The 13,636-nt window shown below is 39.4% G+C and overlaps 1 protein-coding gene across 1 annotated transcript in view; it reads right to left on the reverse strand.

The window, feature by feature from the left end:
* Positions 1 to 10,449: 10,449 nt before the first annotated feature.
* Positions 10,450 to 13,636, reverse strand: part of mRpL35 (mitochondrial ribosomal protein L35) — an 81,011-nt gene continuing 77,824 nt past the window's right edge. Inside the window, exon 4 of the mRNA XM_067143175.2 lies at positions 10,450 to 10,915. Within this exon, the coding sequence (XP_066999276.2) occupies positions 10,678 to 10,915 (238 nt within the window). The 3' untranslated portion in view covers positions 10,450 to 10,677. The remainder of the gene's footprint in view (positions 10,916 to 13,636) is intronic.

The following is a 13,636-nucleotide window of genomic DNA, read 5'->3' on the forward strand; positions in this document are numbered from 1 at the left end:
CCTTCAGGCGTGTCTTCTCCAAGTAATCGTGGTATTTTTAATGAGCACATCTCACCGATAATTACACACTATGATTTATTGGTATGCATCCGACACCTCCATAGTACAAAATGGAATCTTATACTTGTCTTTGTGCAATAATTGACTCCTCATGCATGTTTTCTACCAACATCGATTTATTTGTAGAAAAGCCACTCTCCACTGCAGCATTTCCATGACACAGTATAAGACAAAGCTTTATTACTTGTCAAAGTTCACTATACTGTTTGTTTTCTGCTAAAATGTCAGCAAAGGAAATGTCTAAACCCATACTATCATCAGATACTGAGATATATTCTTTGAATTTAGTTTCCAAAGCTTCCTTTGATTCACAACACAGAGAAATGTATTGTGCTTTAGCCCTATCGGCCACATTTTCAGTTATTCTGTTAGCTAAGACATATTCCATTCGGGTCTGTCCGAGACTTGGTTGCTGATATATGTGGATTCAAACTCGTAAGACCTAATCTTTCCTTTAAAGAACTCTTATCCAACAGTTTTCTCATAACTGCCACTAATATTTTCTGACATTCGTGTTTAAAACCAAAAATTTCCTCTTTGACAATTTTAGTTCTTTAAGTACCTTTTTCGTAATAAATCTAACATCAAATTTACCTACCTCAATTAAGTTTGTTGGGTCCTGTAGATCAAGCAAAATCACAATCCTAATATCAATGGCATTTGCCATTTTACTACGCTTGACAAAGCAATTCATCAAACTTCTTAACCCGTCAGCGTGGAGTGTCGTGTAACATACGTCATGCACTAGCCATCTGCTGCTGTGGAGTGACGTGTCTGACACGCATTGTGCCGCATCTGCATTGTCATTCCATCTTGTGAGTCCGAGGTCTTTTCACAGCAATCTAGATCAAGCTTCATTCTTTCGTTTCATATGTCTATTGGTTCATATTAATGATTTTTCACCTTGTTATCGATGTGTAAAATTCATCCACTATTCACTTGTGTACTTTTCCCGCAATGGCGTCGGTAAACAAGGATAATTTTTCTAGCGATGCTATACAAGGCATATTAAATGAATGTTTTAGTAATTATGAGGGTACTAGTTATAATTTCGGTGACGATTCTGATGATAGTGTTGTTGATGTTGTTGAATTAGACCATGATGAGGTTGAAATGATACGGATGAGACTGTTGTTTCTTTGGTAGTGCTGCATGTAATGTTTACTGGGATGACATGGATAATTATGTAAGAAATAAACATTTTGTAAGGTCTTTTCACCCCAAGGTTTGGCTTTAAATGTCGTGCAACCAGTAAAGTCTTTCAAACTTTTTTTTTTTCACTTGAACTCATCCAGCTGAGTGTAACGGAAACAAATCACTTCACTCAGCGGTACTGTATATAACATCCCGAGGAATGTTATTTCCATTTCGATCTGAGTAAAGTAATTGAATCCAGTCAATTAAAATTAGATGTATGTTACCTTAGTCCTCTTATTGTTGAAGATGATGATGATGATGCTCGTTGTTTAAAGGGGCCTAACATCTAGGTCATCGGCCCCTAATGGTACGAAATGAGATGAAATGTAATAACAATTTAAAAGTCCAAAATCCTCCACGGACCAGAATTCAAAATATGAGGATGAAGAATGAATGGATGGATATGAATTTAAAACAATCAGTGGATCCGATCTGCAATGCCGCAATTTCCCAGAAACTAGCGTTAAACAATAGTATTACTGACCAGGGACTGCTTCTAAAGCACAATACTGAATCGATGATGCTTGAAGTCTAAAGGGGTCCAAAAATCCAGGTGCTCGGCCCTGCATAATGGTACTTATCGCTAGTAAAGTAGAACCATGGTATTTGTCATGTTGCGATACTAATCAAAAGTAGAGTATACTCGCGATATTCCACAGATTATGCTACTACTCACAGGTAATGTAATGCACACATGTAACACAGACTTATGGTTTTTCATACATTGTGGCAGCATTTACAGGCAACGCAAACCTATGGTGTTCCTTACATAGTGGATACTAATCATACGCAAGGCAGACCCATGAGTCATTGAGTTTGTGGTATTTCTTCGAGCCGGAAGTGCTGTTCTATTAGAAGCGAAGTTACAGTATGCCTAACGTGAAGCAAAGTATGTCTGTTAAACTAAAACAATTTGTTTCACCACTGACGGGACAATACTTTACTGCACATTTTGTGACGTGAGAGTGGCCGCTGTAAAAAGGTTTACGCTGAAACAACATGTATCGCATGAGAAACATAAATGTGGTCTGCAACAACTTCAGGATGAAGGAACATTACTACAACAGAAGCTTCTTGGAGAAACCCATTCATCCTTTTCATCATTCTTTGAAGAACTGTGTAGAGTGTTTCTTGTGCCGATATCCCATTGAAGTTAAGCCACCCTAAACTGCACAATTTCTTAGAGAAGCACATGGGCAAATCCATACCGGATTCTTCTATATTAAGGATTATCTATGTTAGATGGTGCTATGAAAAAACATTGGAAGAAATCAGGAAAACGGTTGGAAATTAAAAAAATATGGGTATCGATGGACGAGACGACAGACTCTTCAGGACGATATGTAGCTAACGTGGTGGTAGGAACACTGGACGAGGATGTTCCCGGGGAATACTTTCTACTCTATTGTGAGCATTTACAAAAAGTGAACTACTCAACAATCAGCAACGTTCTTGATAAATCGTTGCCATTTTTGTGGCCTGATGGCATTCGGCATGACAATGTGTTGCTTTTAGTAATGGATGCAGCCCCCTACATGGTCTAGGTTGCTAATTCGCTTCATGCTTTCTACTCTAAAATGGTGCATTTTAATTTGTTTGGCCCACGCATTACACAGGATCGCAGAGCAGATTCGCAGTCATTTTCCAGAAGTTGACCAACTGATAGAATGTGTGAAAAAGGTATTCTTGAAGGCACCCTCTCGAGTTTCAATTTTCAAGTCAAGCTCCAGACAAATCACTTCCACTTTCACTTTTTCCCGTTTTGACAAGATGGGGAACCTGGATTGAAGACTGCACGTATTATAGCGGTGAAACAAATCATGGATTCATTCAACAGCACTGAAGCCGCATCAATCAAAGCAGCGGAAAAACTTATGGCAGATAGTGAAATTGCAGGGAAATTTGCTTATATAAAAGCAAATTTTGGGTTTCTTCCTACTGCCATAACTGCTCTGGAAAAGTTGGAAGTGATGCTAGTGCAGCAGTTACAACTTGCGCTGAAAGTGGTGAATGATTTGGATCGCAAGTGTGGCAAAGTGAGACAAGCTGTGTCTGAGAAGATGAAGAAGGTTTCGGAGAAAAATAAAGGGTAATAGACAACGTATTCAATTGCTAAAATTTTGTCAGATGAAACATTTTCACTTTGTGATGTTGACGACAGTGAATTAAATTAAAGTGACAGTGTTTCCTTTAAGTATGTTCCTGCTGTGTCGGTGGAGGTAGAAAGGAGCTTTTCTATGTATAAAGCTTTGTTAGCTAATAACAGACAATCATTTTCATTTGAAAATCTACACCATGTAATCATTGTTCATTGCAACTCACACATTTGGAATGAACAATTGGGACCTTTATGACTGAGAAATGTCTGTTTTGTAAACATGTACATATTTTCAAAATTCAGAACTCGGAAATGTATTACAAAATAGCTTGAATTAATTTTGTTACCAGACAAAAATAAAAGAATACAGAAATCATAGAAAATCAAGGGTCATTTTTTTAAAAATTATAGGTCAATTTCTGCATATTTTTAGGTCATAAATGCATTTTTATTTTGCATTTTTGGCAGTCTTTTAGGTCATCATAATCCTAGCCCTATTAATTGCCATCCTTTCAACTTCTTCAAGCGTAATTTCACTACTATCATTGTGTCCTCACCATAAGCTCAGTTGTTCGGGATGTCACCAGAAAAATGTCCTTTTACACTGAGATTTTCAAAATATTCCTTTCACCTGTCCAGTATAACGGTGTGTGGCCTTCGAAAAGGCCTGGTGCAGGTCTTTCAAGTTGACACTGTATAGGTGATCTGCGCATCTATTAGGATACGGTCCTACCTATGATGAATTCTAATGGTGAAGATGGCATACAAACCCAGTCCCTGAGCCATCAGAATTAACCAATGAAGGTTAAAATCTCTGACCTGGCTGGGAATCAAACCCAGAACCCCTTGACCAAAGGCCAGCATGCAAACCATTTAGCCATGCAGGCCAGTGATTCCCCGGGATCTACTGAGTTCACCTGATTTACCCAAAATGCTGTTCATTTCCTTATTCCCCTCCCTTTCTAAGATTCTTCATTACTGTCTGGAAAGTTTTCCTTGCTGCTATACCTGGCCTTTCCAGGTCATTACCAGAACCTTCCAATGGCTCCTTGGATTCAACAATTATTTGTTTCGCTCTGTTTTTTTCATCTACGTATAATTCCCAGTCTGCTTCAATCCCTGTTTGAAGCTGTTTCTGATATGCCTTCTTATTATGTTTACAAGCTGCTGTCATTTCATCATTCCACCAAGATCAATTTTTACCATCTTTACACACAGTTGATCCTAGGCATTACTTTGTTGTTTCTGCTACAGCCTCCCTGTGTACTACCCATTCTCTTTCTATATCTTGGACTTGCCATAGTTTGGATCTTTTCACTAATCATATCCATGTATTGTTCTTCTATTTTTCTTATCCTGAGATTTTCTACACTTCTCCGCCTGCAGACAGATTTCACTTTATCCTAGGCCTAGAGATACTTGGTTCACTGAAGACCAGATAGTGGTCTGTATCATCAAAATATTCCTGGAATATCCCTGCATTCCTAAGAGATTTCCTGAATTTAAAGTCTGTTATGATATAATCTATTATGGATCTGGTGCCTCTGCCCTCCTATGTGTAGTGGTGAATAGTCTTAATGCTTGAAGAATGTATTTGTAACTGCCAATCTCATACTAGCACAGAAGTCCAGTAAACACTTCCCATTCCTATTAACTACCACATCTTCCCCACATTTACCCATTGCCTTTTCGTATCCTTCAGTTCTATTTCCAACTCTCGCATTGAAATTGTCCATTAAAACTATCCTATCCTTGCTGTCAACCCTGACTACGATGTCACTCAGTGCTTCATAAAACTTGTCAAATTCATCATCATCTGCACCCTTGTATGGTGAGTAGACTGAGACTATTCTCGTCCTAATTCCTCCAACAGCTAAATCTGTCCACATCATTACCTCGTTTATGTGTCTAACAGAAACTATGCTGCGTGCAATAGTATAACTGTACCTCTTATCTTTAACCTCTTAACATACCAATTATTTAAAAAATTGTGATCTTTTTTCACCTAATTTTTTTTATTGTTAAAATGGTCTATTTATTGAAAACTAAAGACAGTGGTAACAATGAAAATATGTTTTTCGAACTTAACAATGAAATATAAGCCACCGAAAAGTTCTTGTTTTAAAATCCCGAGTATACTCATTATATTTTTTACGGGTTCTAAAATAAATAACTCAGCACTAAACAGATGGTAAGTAATACAACATAACACTCAATACTGTTCATATGTTTGTGGCTGTGTGAAATGCCCTAAAACAAGGATCAACACACAATGCTACATCGGGCGGGAAAGCCGCGAAAACGAACTGCCTGAGTCACCGACATCCACTACGGTTGAGTCAGAGACATCTGTTTGCAAAAATAGGACCCTGAAGTAATAATTTCATAAACATTTGGCGGAAATATTGAGAAACAAAAAGAAACGAGTATATTCCGGCTTTTAAATTAGGTACCGATCAATGAGTGACATTCCCGAGTATACTCGGGATTTTATTTTATATAAATATATAAAACCCCGAGTATACTCAGGCTTTCATGTTAAGAGGTTAAATCATTAGAAACTGAGTCTAACCATCATCGTCTTGGTCTCCTCTCCTTCTCTTATCCTCCATGACCGAGTCCATTAGGTGTATTCTCTTAAGTAACTTACCTTCCTCTATTTGCCTCTAAACCAAACCAAACCAAACCAAAGCTGGTTTATGCATACAGCTTCATCAATCAAGTTCATTCCTAACTTAGCCATTATCTCCTCGTTCTGAGTACTCTCCTGCCATTGTTCCCAACTGTTTGTACCAGCTATCATTCTCGCAACATTCATGTGTGTTCCTTTTAACTTATGAATAAGCTATCCTGTGTTCACCATGCTTTCACTCCCATAAACCAAAGTGGTCTGGAAACAGACCGGTGTAACGTCCTGGGGATGACTTCCTTCTTATAGAATACTGTTTGTTGAAAACTGTGAACTCACTGCATTAGCCTTACTGCAGCTTAATTCAATCTCACTTACTAAACTACCAAGCTGGGAGATTACACATCCTAAATACTTGAAATTATCAACCTGTTCCAGCTTTGTATTCCCAACCTGACATTCATTCTCTTAAGCTTATTACCTACTGACATCACTTTGGTCTTGGAAAGGCTAATTTTCATATCACCTATTTTCAATTTCCAAGTTATTAGACTGCAGGCTTTCAGCATGAAGACTAAGATGTTGCCATAGGTCAGATTACTTACTACTTTACCACCTAACTGAATCCTGCCCTGCAATTTTACACCTTTTAGTAGATGACAAATGTAAACTATGAACAACGAAGGTGAAAGATTACAGCCTTATCTAACCCCTGTAAGTACCTTGAACCATAAACTCATTATATCAATTTTCACCACAGTCTAATTCTCAACATAAATGCCCTTTTACTGCTTTTAATAATCTAACCTTAATCCTATAGTCCCCCAGTACGGCCAACATCCTTTCTCTTGTTACTCTGTCATATGTTTTCTCTAGATCAATGAACATAACTATCTATTCCTCTCATAGCATTTTTTCTATTACATGGCACATAGTGAAAATCTGATCCTGACAGCCCTTCTGTGATCTGAAATCACACTGGTTTTCATCCAACTTTCAATCACTGATTGCACCCTCTTTTCCTGGTATACTGATCAATGAAATACATTGATAGTTATTGCAAACCTTCTTGTTCCTTTGTTTATAAATAGGTGCAGTTAGTGCTTCTGTCCTATCAGAAGCATTCCACCAAGATGTTAGCTTTCTCCCATCTTTATACACAGTTGTTCCTGGACATTCCCTTGCTGTTTCTATTACAGCATCCCTGTATGCTACCCATTCTCTGGACCTGCTTACTGTCCATTGTTTGGAACTTTTTACTAATCACATGCATGTACTTCTAATTTCCTTGCCCTGGAGATTTCCTACCCTTATTCGTCTGCAGACAGATTTCACTTTCTCTATCCTAGGCCCAGAGATACTTAGTTCACTACAGATCAGATAGTGGTCTGTATCATCAATATATTCTGGAATACCTGCATATTCCTAAGAGATTTCCTGAATTCCAAGTCTGAAAGGTATGTTTGCTTGAGAACTGTTTCCTTAGGACAACTTCTTCCAGCTGCTAAAGTTCTAAAATGGACTGATGTTAAGTTTCCTTTTCTTCCATTGACAGCAATAATGTTCATTCTTCTATCTCAGCATTACAACAAACGTCTTCCCTTTCTCCCAAAACATAATCCAGTGGTTCTTGTACAGTGTTGCATGATTTCATTCCTAGCATTTTTCACTTGGTACAACTCCCCAGTACATAAAGTATTGTACCTAACTCAGCGCTTTCAGATGCTTGTATGTTGGAGTATCCAGGAAAACACTGTACAGGTGTGACCACTGCAGTTCAGGATAATGGGCCATTTTTTGTTCTTTGATAAAGATGGAGACCATGCTTTTCAGTGTCAACTGAGTTAGCTCTGTTATTAATAGACTGTTTTCAGGCATGTACTAGTGTTTTCAAAAATTTACATCTTATATTCGACAGAATGAAAAACTTAAAGGTTGTATTATTTATATAGCGAGCCTAGAAGCAAAAACCCAGATATCAGAACTTCAAAACAATGCAAATAAAATTGGCCTCAAAATATCATTTGAAAAAACAGAAATTATGCTCCAAAAACCAACACAACTAAAAGAGGTTACCACAAATGGTAATAAAATCGATATAATAACTCAATTTAAATATCTTGGAGAGGTAATAACACAAAACCTAAATGAAAAAACCTCAATCCAAACAGGAACAAATACACTAGTGTCCAAAAGTTAAGCATAAGTTACGAGTAAGCAGGGCAACAGGAAATAGACTGCAAATCGCACGACATATGCACCTACCAACCTTACGTGTTCGTTCTGTATAGGAAAGGAGTGTTCCCTGCTTTGACTAGCCGCGTAACCGCAAGGTAAACACAGCCAGTGCCTGCACCCCATATTCCCTCAGTCATGTTTGCCCTGTTATAGTGTGTGGAGTGTAGCCTCGTGGTGAACGGGACCACATAATGGCACGACGATGCCATCTGGACCCTGTTTTGCAGGGTAGAATATTAGGCCGCCTGGAAGCAGGCCAGACACAGACCAAAGTCGCCGTAACCTTGCATATGCCACAAAGTGTCATTTCCAGACTTTGGAGACGATTTCGAGAAACAGGAGATGTTAGTCATATGCCAGTACAACGTCGACCAAGGGTAAGCCACCCCACAGCAGGACCGATATCTGATCTTAACTGCCCGACTAAATCGGAGTGCACCTGCAAGACAATTGTCGGCGGAGCCTGCAGCCGTCTCAGCAGTTGCCGTTTCCCGGCAAACTGTATGCCGGAGGCTCAGAACAGCAGGACTGTTTGCCCGACGTCCAGCGGTGTGCGTCTCGCTCACTCCAGCACAGAGGTGGGCCCGTTTACTGTCGAACCATCAACATCGAAACTGGACCATGAATGAATGGAGGCATGTGCTTTTAACAGATGAATCTTGCTTCAGTTTGCAGAACGATTGCCGCCGCATATTAATCTGGAGAGAACCGGGTAGCTGATACAACCACAGGAACATCGTGGTAAGGGACCAGTATGGTGGTGGTGGCGTCATGTGTGGGGCGGCATCATGGTGAATGGCCGTACGGACCTACACATCTTCATGGGTGGTCCGAGCAACACTGGTAACGCTCGGAGATACAGCGATGAGGTACTAGAGACCACGTATTCGACTCTTGGTCCAGGCTTCCTCTTAATGGATGATAATGCCCGACTGCACCGCGCTGCTCTGGTGGATGAATTTCTGGCTGGGGAAGACATTCATCGCATGGACTGGCCAGCAAGGTTTGCAAATCTGAATCCTATAGAACATGTCTGGGATGCATTGGGGAGACGAATCGCATCCCGTCAGCCTCCACCAAGGATCCTCCAAGACCTTCGCATTGCCCTTTAGGAGGAATGGGATCGACTGCCTCAAGAGCTCTTGGACCATCTGATAGACAGCATGCCACGTCGCCGCTGTGAAGCATGTGTGGCCATTAGGGGTAACCATACACCCTATTAACAGCATATTTTGTTGTGGAAGACATTGCCAAGTTTTGTTAGTTGTTGTCAAAGGTGTACCTTAGGTATCAGAATCTTTCTGACAGTTTTTTTTGGACAAGTTGTGTGACATATGGTGTGTGATTCAGCTTCTGCTTGTTCAGTAACCCATCTGACATTCCTATCAGGCGGTATGGCCTTGTTTAGTGATTATGCTTAACTTTTGGACACTAGCACAAAAATTAACATGGGATATCTACAAAAAGAAATGTCTATCAATAAATGCAAAAATAAAACACTACAACACAGTTATAAAACCAGAAGCTACATATGCAGCATAAACACTTTTTCACCTGAATAAACAATCAAAGACTGACAGACTTCAGATAATAGAAAGGAGGACTGGAAGGACCTGCATCAACAAAAAATACCAAAAAGATGGACAGTGGCAGATAATACCTAACAAAGTCGTGTACAAAGAGCTAGAACCCATTACAGATACTATGCATAAGAGGAGACTGGGATTCTTTGGGCATATCATGAGGATGAAGGATTTAAGACTGAAACAATTCGAGACTTCTGAAACAACTAGTACAACACAATCTCGTTTCAAAAAATACTACAACAGGATGTAAATGGATCAGAGAAGTAAAAGAGGATCCGAAGTAAATACAGTAGGCCTTACAACAGAAGACACCACAAATAAGATAAAACTGAATACAAAACTCAAGAATACAAACCTTCGCTTTACCCTTACGCATAACAAACCAACAACACACACATTTTCAGCCGAGGAAAGGACATGAACGGAGCATCTGAAGAAGTGCTGGGAGGATTGCAAAGCCCGAAAATCCCTTTAAAGAGACCTCAACGATGGATTGAATAAAGTGATCCTATGCACTCATAAAACAGAAGGAGAGGAAAAGGAGAAGTGAGCCTCGCCCGCCATCCGTCCGTCCGTCCGTCCGTCCGTCCATAGCATGAGGCATTACAACTAAAATTTCAAAGATAACATCAGTATCAGAATATTTTTCACTTTATTTAATCAATACTGAACTGAATATTTATGAAGTCTAAACAGCAGGAAATATTATTTCTAGTAGTACAAATGGAATTCTTGGGAAGTTTAACTTTGTTATGAATATATTCCTAAAGGAAAATATGACATTTTTGGAATTCATTAATCACAGAATCGCATTTTTCCAAAAGAAATATATGACAACAGTATATACAAATATCCACAGATTCATTTATTCATTCAGGTATAACTGGTTTTCTTCGTGTGATATGGAACTCCTCTCTTGTGTGATAAGGCTCGTATGGATCATCTACATAATATTTTGGTTTACGCCAATAGCTGGTGACCATTTTGTCTAACAACCAACTTTGTGTTGAATTGCAAAACACATGCTCCTTGGAGAGCCTTTTTGCTTTAGAAGATTTCTTCCAAACACGCTTATTCTTGCCAGCACGTGTTCTAATCCAGGCTCCCCTGAAAGAAAATAAATTATCTTTAGGAGCAGTTTTACACTTTCATTCAGATAGGAAGAGGAAAAAGAATGTATGATAACAGTTATCAAAATAAACATTTTCATATATATAATCAAAATAAGCAGATATTTACTTTCTTTTCACTATAGTAAAAGTCGGAGGAATTATGTCAATATCATATTTTCTATCAGCTTCATCAATCACTACTGCAACTTTGACAGGATTAAATCTAAATCAAGTACACTGTGAAGAGGATAGGGCAGTTGTTTTATTACATGACTGTACATTTCTTTAACAACAGGAAAGGTGAAGAGCTGACATTGGAGTTGAGTATTACAGGCAACTGAGAATGTGATACTGAGAAAGTTTTCCTACATTCTACAAACTAAATCTCAGAAAGCACAAAAATGCAACAATTCTCTGGTGTCGGCATGTGCCAGTAGCAGAATTTCAGCAGGAGTCCAGCAACTGAGCAACTTAGCTGCGCATTATGGGTTAGGTAGCTGTAAGCTTGCATTTGGAAGACAGTGCATTCGAACCCCACAATCAACAGCCCTGAAGATAGTTTTCCATGGTTTCCCATTTTTGCACCTGGGAAATGCTGATGCTGTACCTCAATATAAGGTTGTGGTCACTTCTTTCTTCCCATTAATGCTGAAAATCGATATCGCTGGTAGGAATTCATGATGATGAACAGTTTTATTGTAGTTAAAAATAAATGTTATAGAAAGGAACGTTATAAAAGTAGGACTATTGTGCAATAACATATGGTTGATAATAGAGGCATGAGGGAGGTCTTAAAAAAGTAATTATAAGCAGTAGAAAATGGCAAATAAAAATGTAAATAGCCCATGGGATGGGTTTAAAGCAATTGTTGGAATGAAATGGCGTATGGCTTTTAGTGCCGGGAGTGTCCGAAGACATTTTCGGATGAGGATGAAATGGTGATGAAGACGACACATACACCCAGCCCCTGTGCCAGCAAAATTAACCAATTATGGTTAAAAATCCCAAACCAGCCGGGTACCGAACCCGGGACCCCTGTGACCAAAGGCCAACACGCTAACCACTTAGCCATGGAGCCGGACAAAGCAATTGTTGAGGAGTGTGAAAACAATTATCTAGGTGGTAAGGAATGGTAAAGACCCACTATATTATACCAGAGAAATAAGGAGATACGGGTTAGAAAATAAAATAGGGTTAGGAATGGTTATGGAAGTAAGGATAGATTGAAGGAACTTACTAGGAAACAGAATTTAACAAAAAAGTCAGCTAAAGATAGCTTTATGGCAAACTAATTGGTAGTTTTAATTAAGGCATTGATAGGGTTAGGCTGTAAATAAAGGTTTGTCAATCATATGGTTATAAGGGTTATTTAGGAATAAAGGATGTAAAGGAGAGGGCATATAAGTCTCTGGTAAGATCCCAATTAGAGTATTGTTCCAGTGTATGGGACCCACACCAGGGTCGCTTGATAAGAGAATGGGAAAAGATCCAAAGGAAAGCAGCATGATTTATTAGGGGTGACTTCTGACCAAAGAGTAGTGTGACAAAAATGAAAAATATTGCAAACACTGGACTGGGAAGACTTGGGAGTAAGGAGGTAAGCTGCTCAACTAAACAGTATGTTCTTGAGTTGTCAGTGTGGATTGGCATTAGTAGATGAATGAGCTTGAGTGGAGCTTTTAATTGTAGAAAAGGTCATAATATAATGATAAAGTTGGAATTGAAGAGGACAAATTGGGGCTAATATTCATTTATAGGAAGACAAATTATTGAGTAAGGAAGTGCCAATACGATGCAAGGAAGTCAAATACAAGAACTACTTTCTACCAATCTTGAGATATGGAGCTGAAACTTGTGTAATGACCACAGCAAAGTAAAATCCAGGAAAGTGGGATGAAATTCTTCAGAAGTATGCAAGCCAAGATAAGACAAAAACCAAACCAAACCCCATGGCACAACAACCCCGCAGGGCCATGGCCTACCAAGTGACCACTGCTCAGCCCGAAGGCCTGCAGATTATGAGGTGTCGTGTGGTCAGCACGATGGATCCTCTAGGCCGTTATTAAGATAAGACAGGACGGAATAAAAAATGTGGTAGTATGAGAAACACTGTGTATGCGGAGTCAGAGAGAGAGCAGAACAATCGAGAGTGAGGTGGTATGGGTTTGTGACAAGAATCAAAAGAGCGATGATCCTGAAGTCGATGCTTGTATTTGAGGTTGGAGGGAAAAGACCTAGAGGCAAACCTAGGAAATAAATTGAACAAGACCTAAGAAAGAGAGCATCAAACTTTCAAGATGTACTTGATGAAGAAGTATACTTCTGATGTCTGGCCAGATATTCCGCTACGGTAATGGAGTACGTCCGTACAGCCAGCGACTCAACACCGAGTGTCAAGCGGTGATAAATAACTTGACTCCCTAAAGGGATCTGCACGTTGGCAGTGGACGTGTGATGGTCGTCTCGCTTGAGATCCTGTGACTACTCAGGAATTCAATCCTGCATCTGTGGTTGGGCAGGCCTGTTTAGGATTACCGCTGCCCACCCCACAAGGGGAAGGATGGAAAAGATGGGCTGAACATTGGAAGTCGCACCTTATGTCCTCAGGGTGACCACACCCAGCAGGTCACCACTCATGTGGTCAGAAATCAAAAGCAGGAATGAGTCACACTCTGAAAATTAGAACATGGAATGTGAAAACTTTACTTGATGTGTC

This window comes from Anabrus simplex, chromosome 3, assembly GCF_040414725.1.
Source record: "Anabrus simplex isolate iqAnaSimp1 chromosome 3, ASM4041472v1, whole genome shotgun sequence".
In the NCBI taxonomy this organism is placed as follows: domain Eukaryota; kingdom Metazoa; phylum Arthropoda; class Insecta; order Orthoptera; family Tettigoniidae; genus Anabrus; species Anabrus simplex.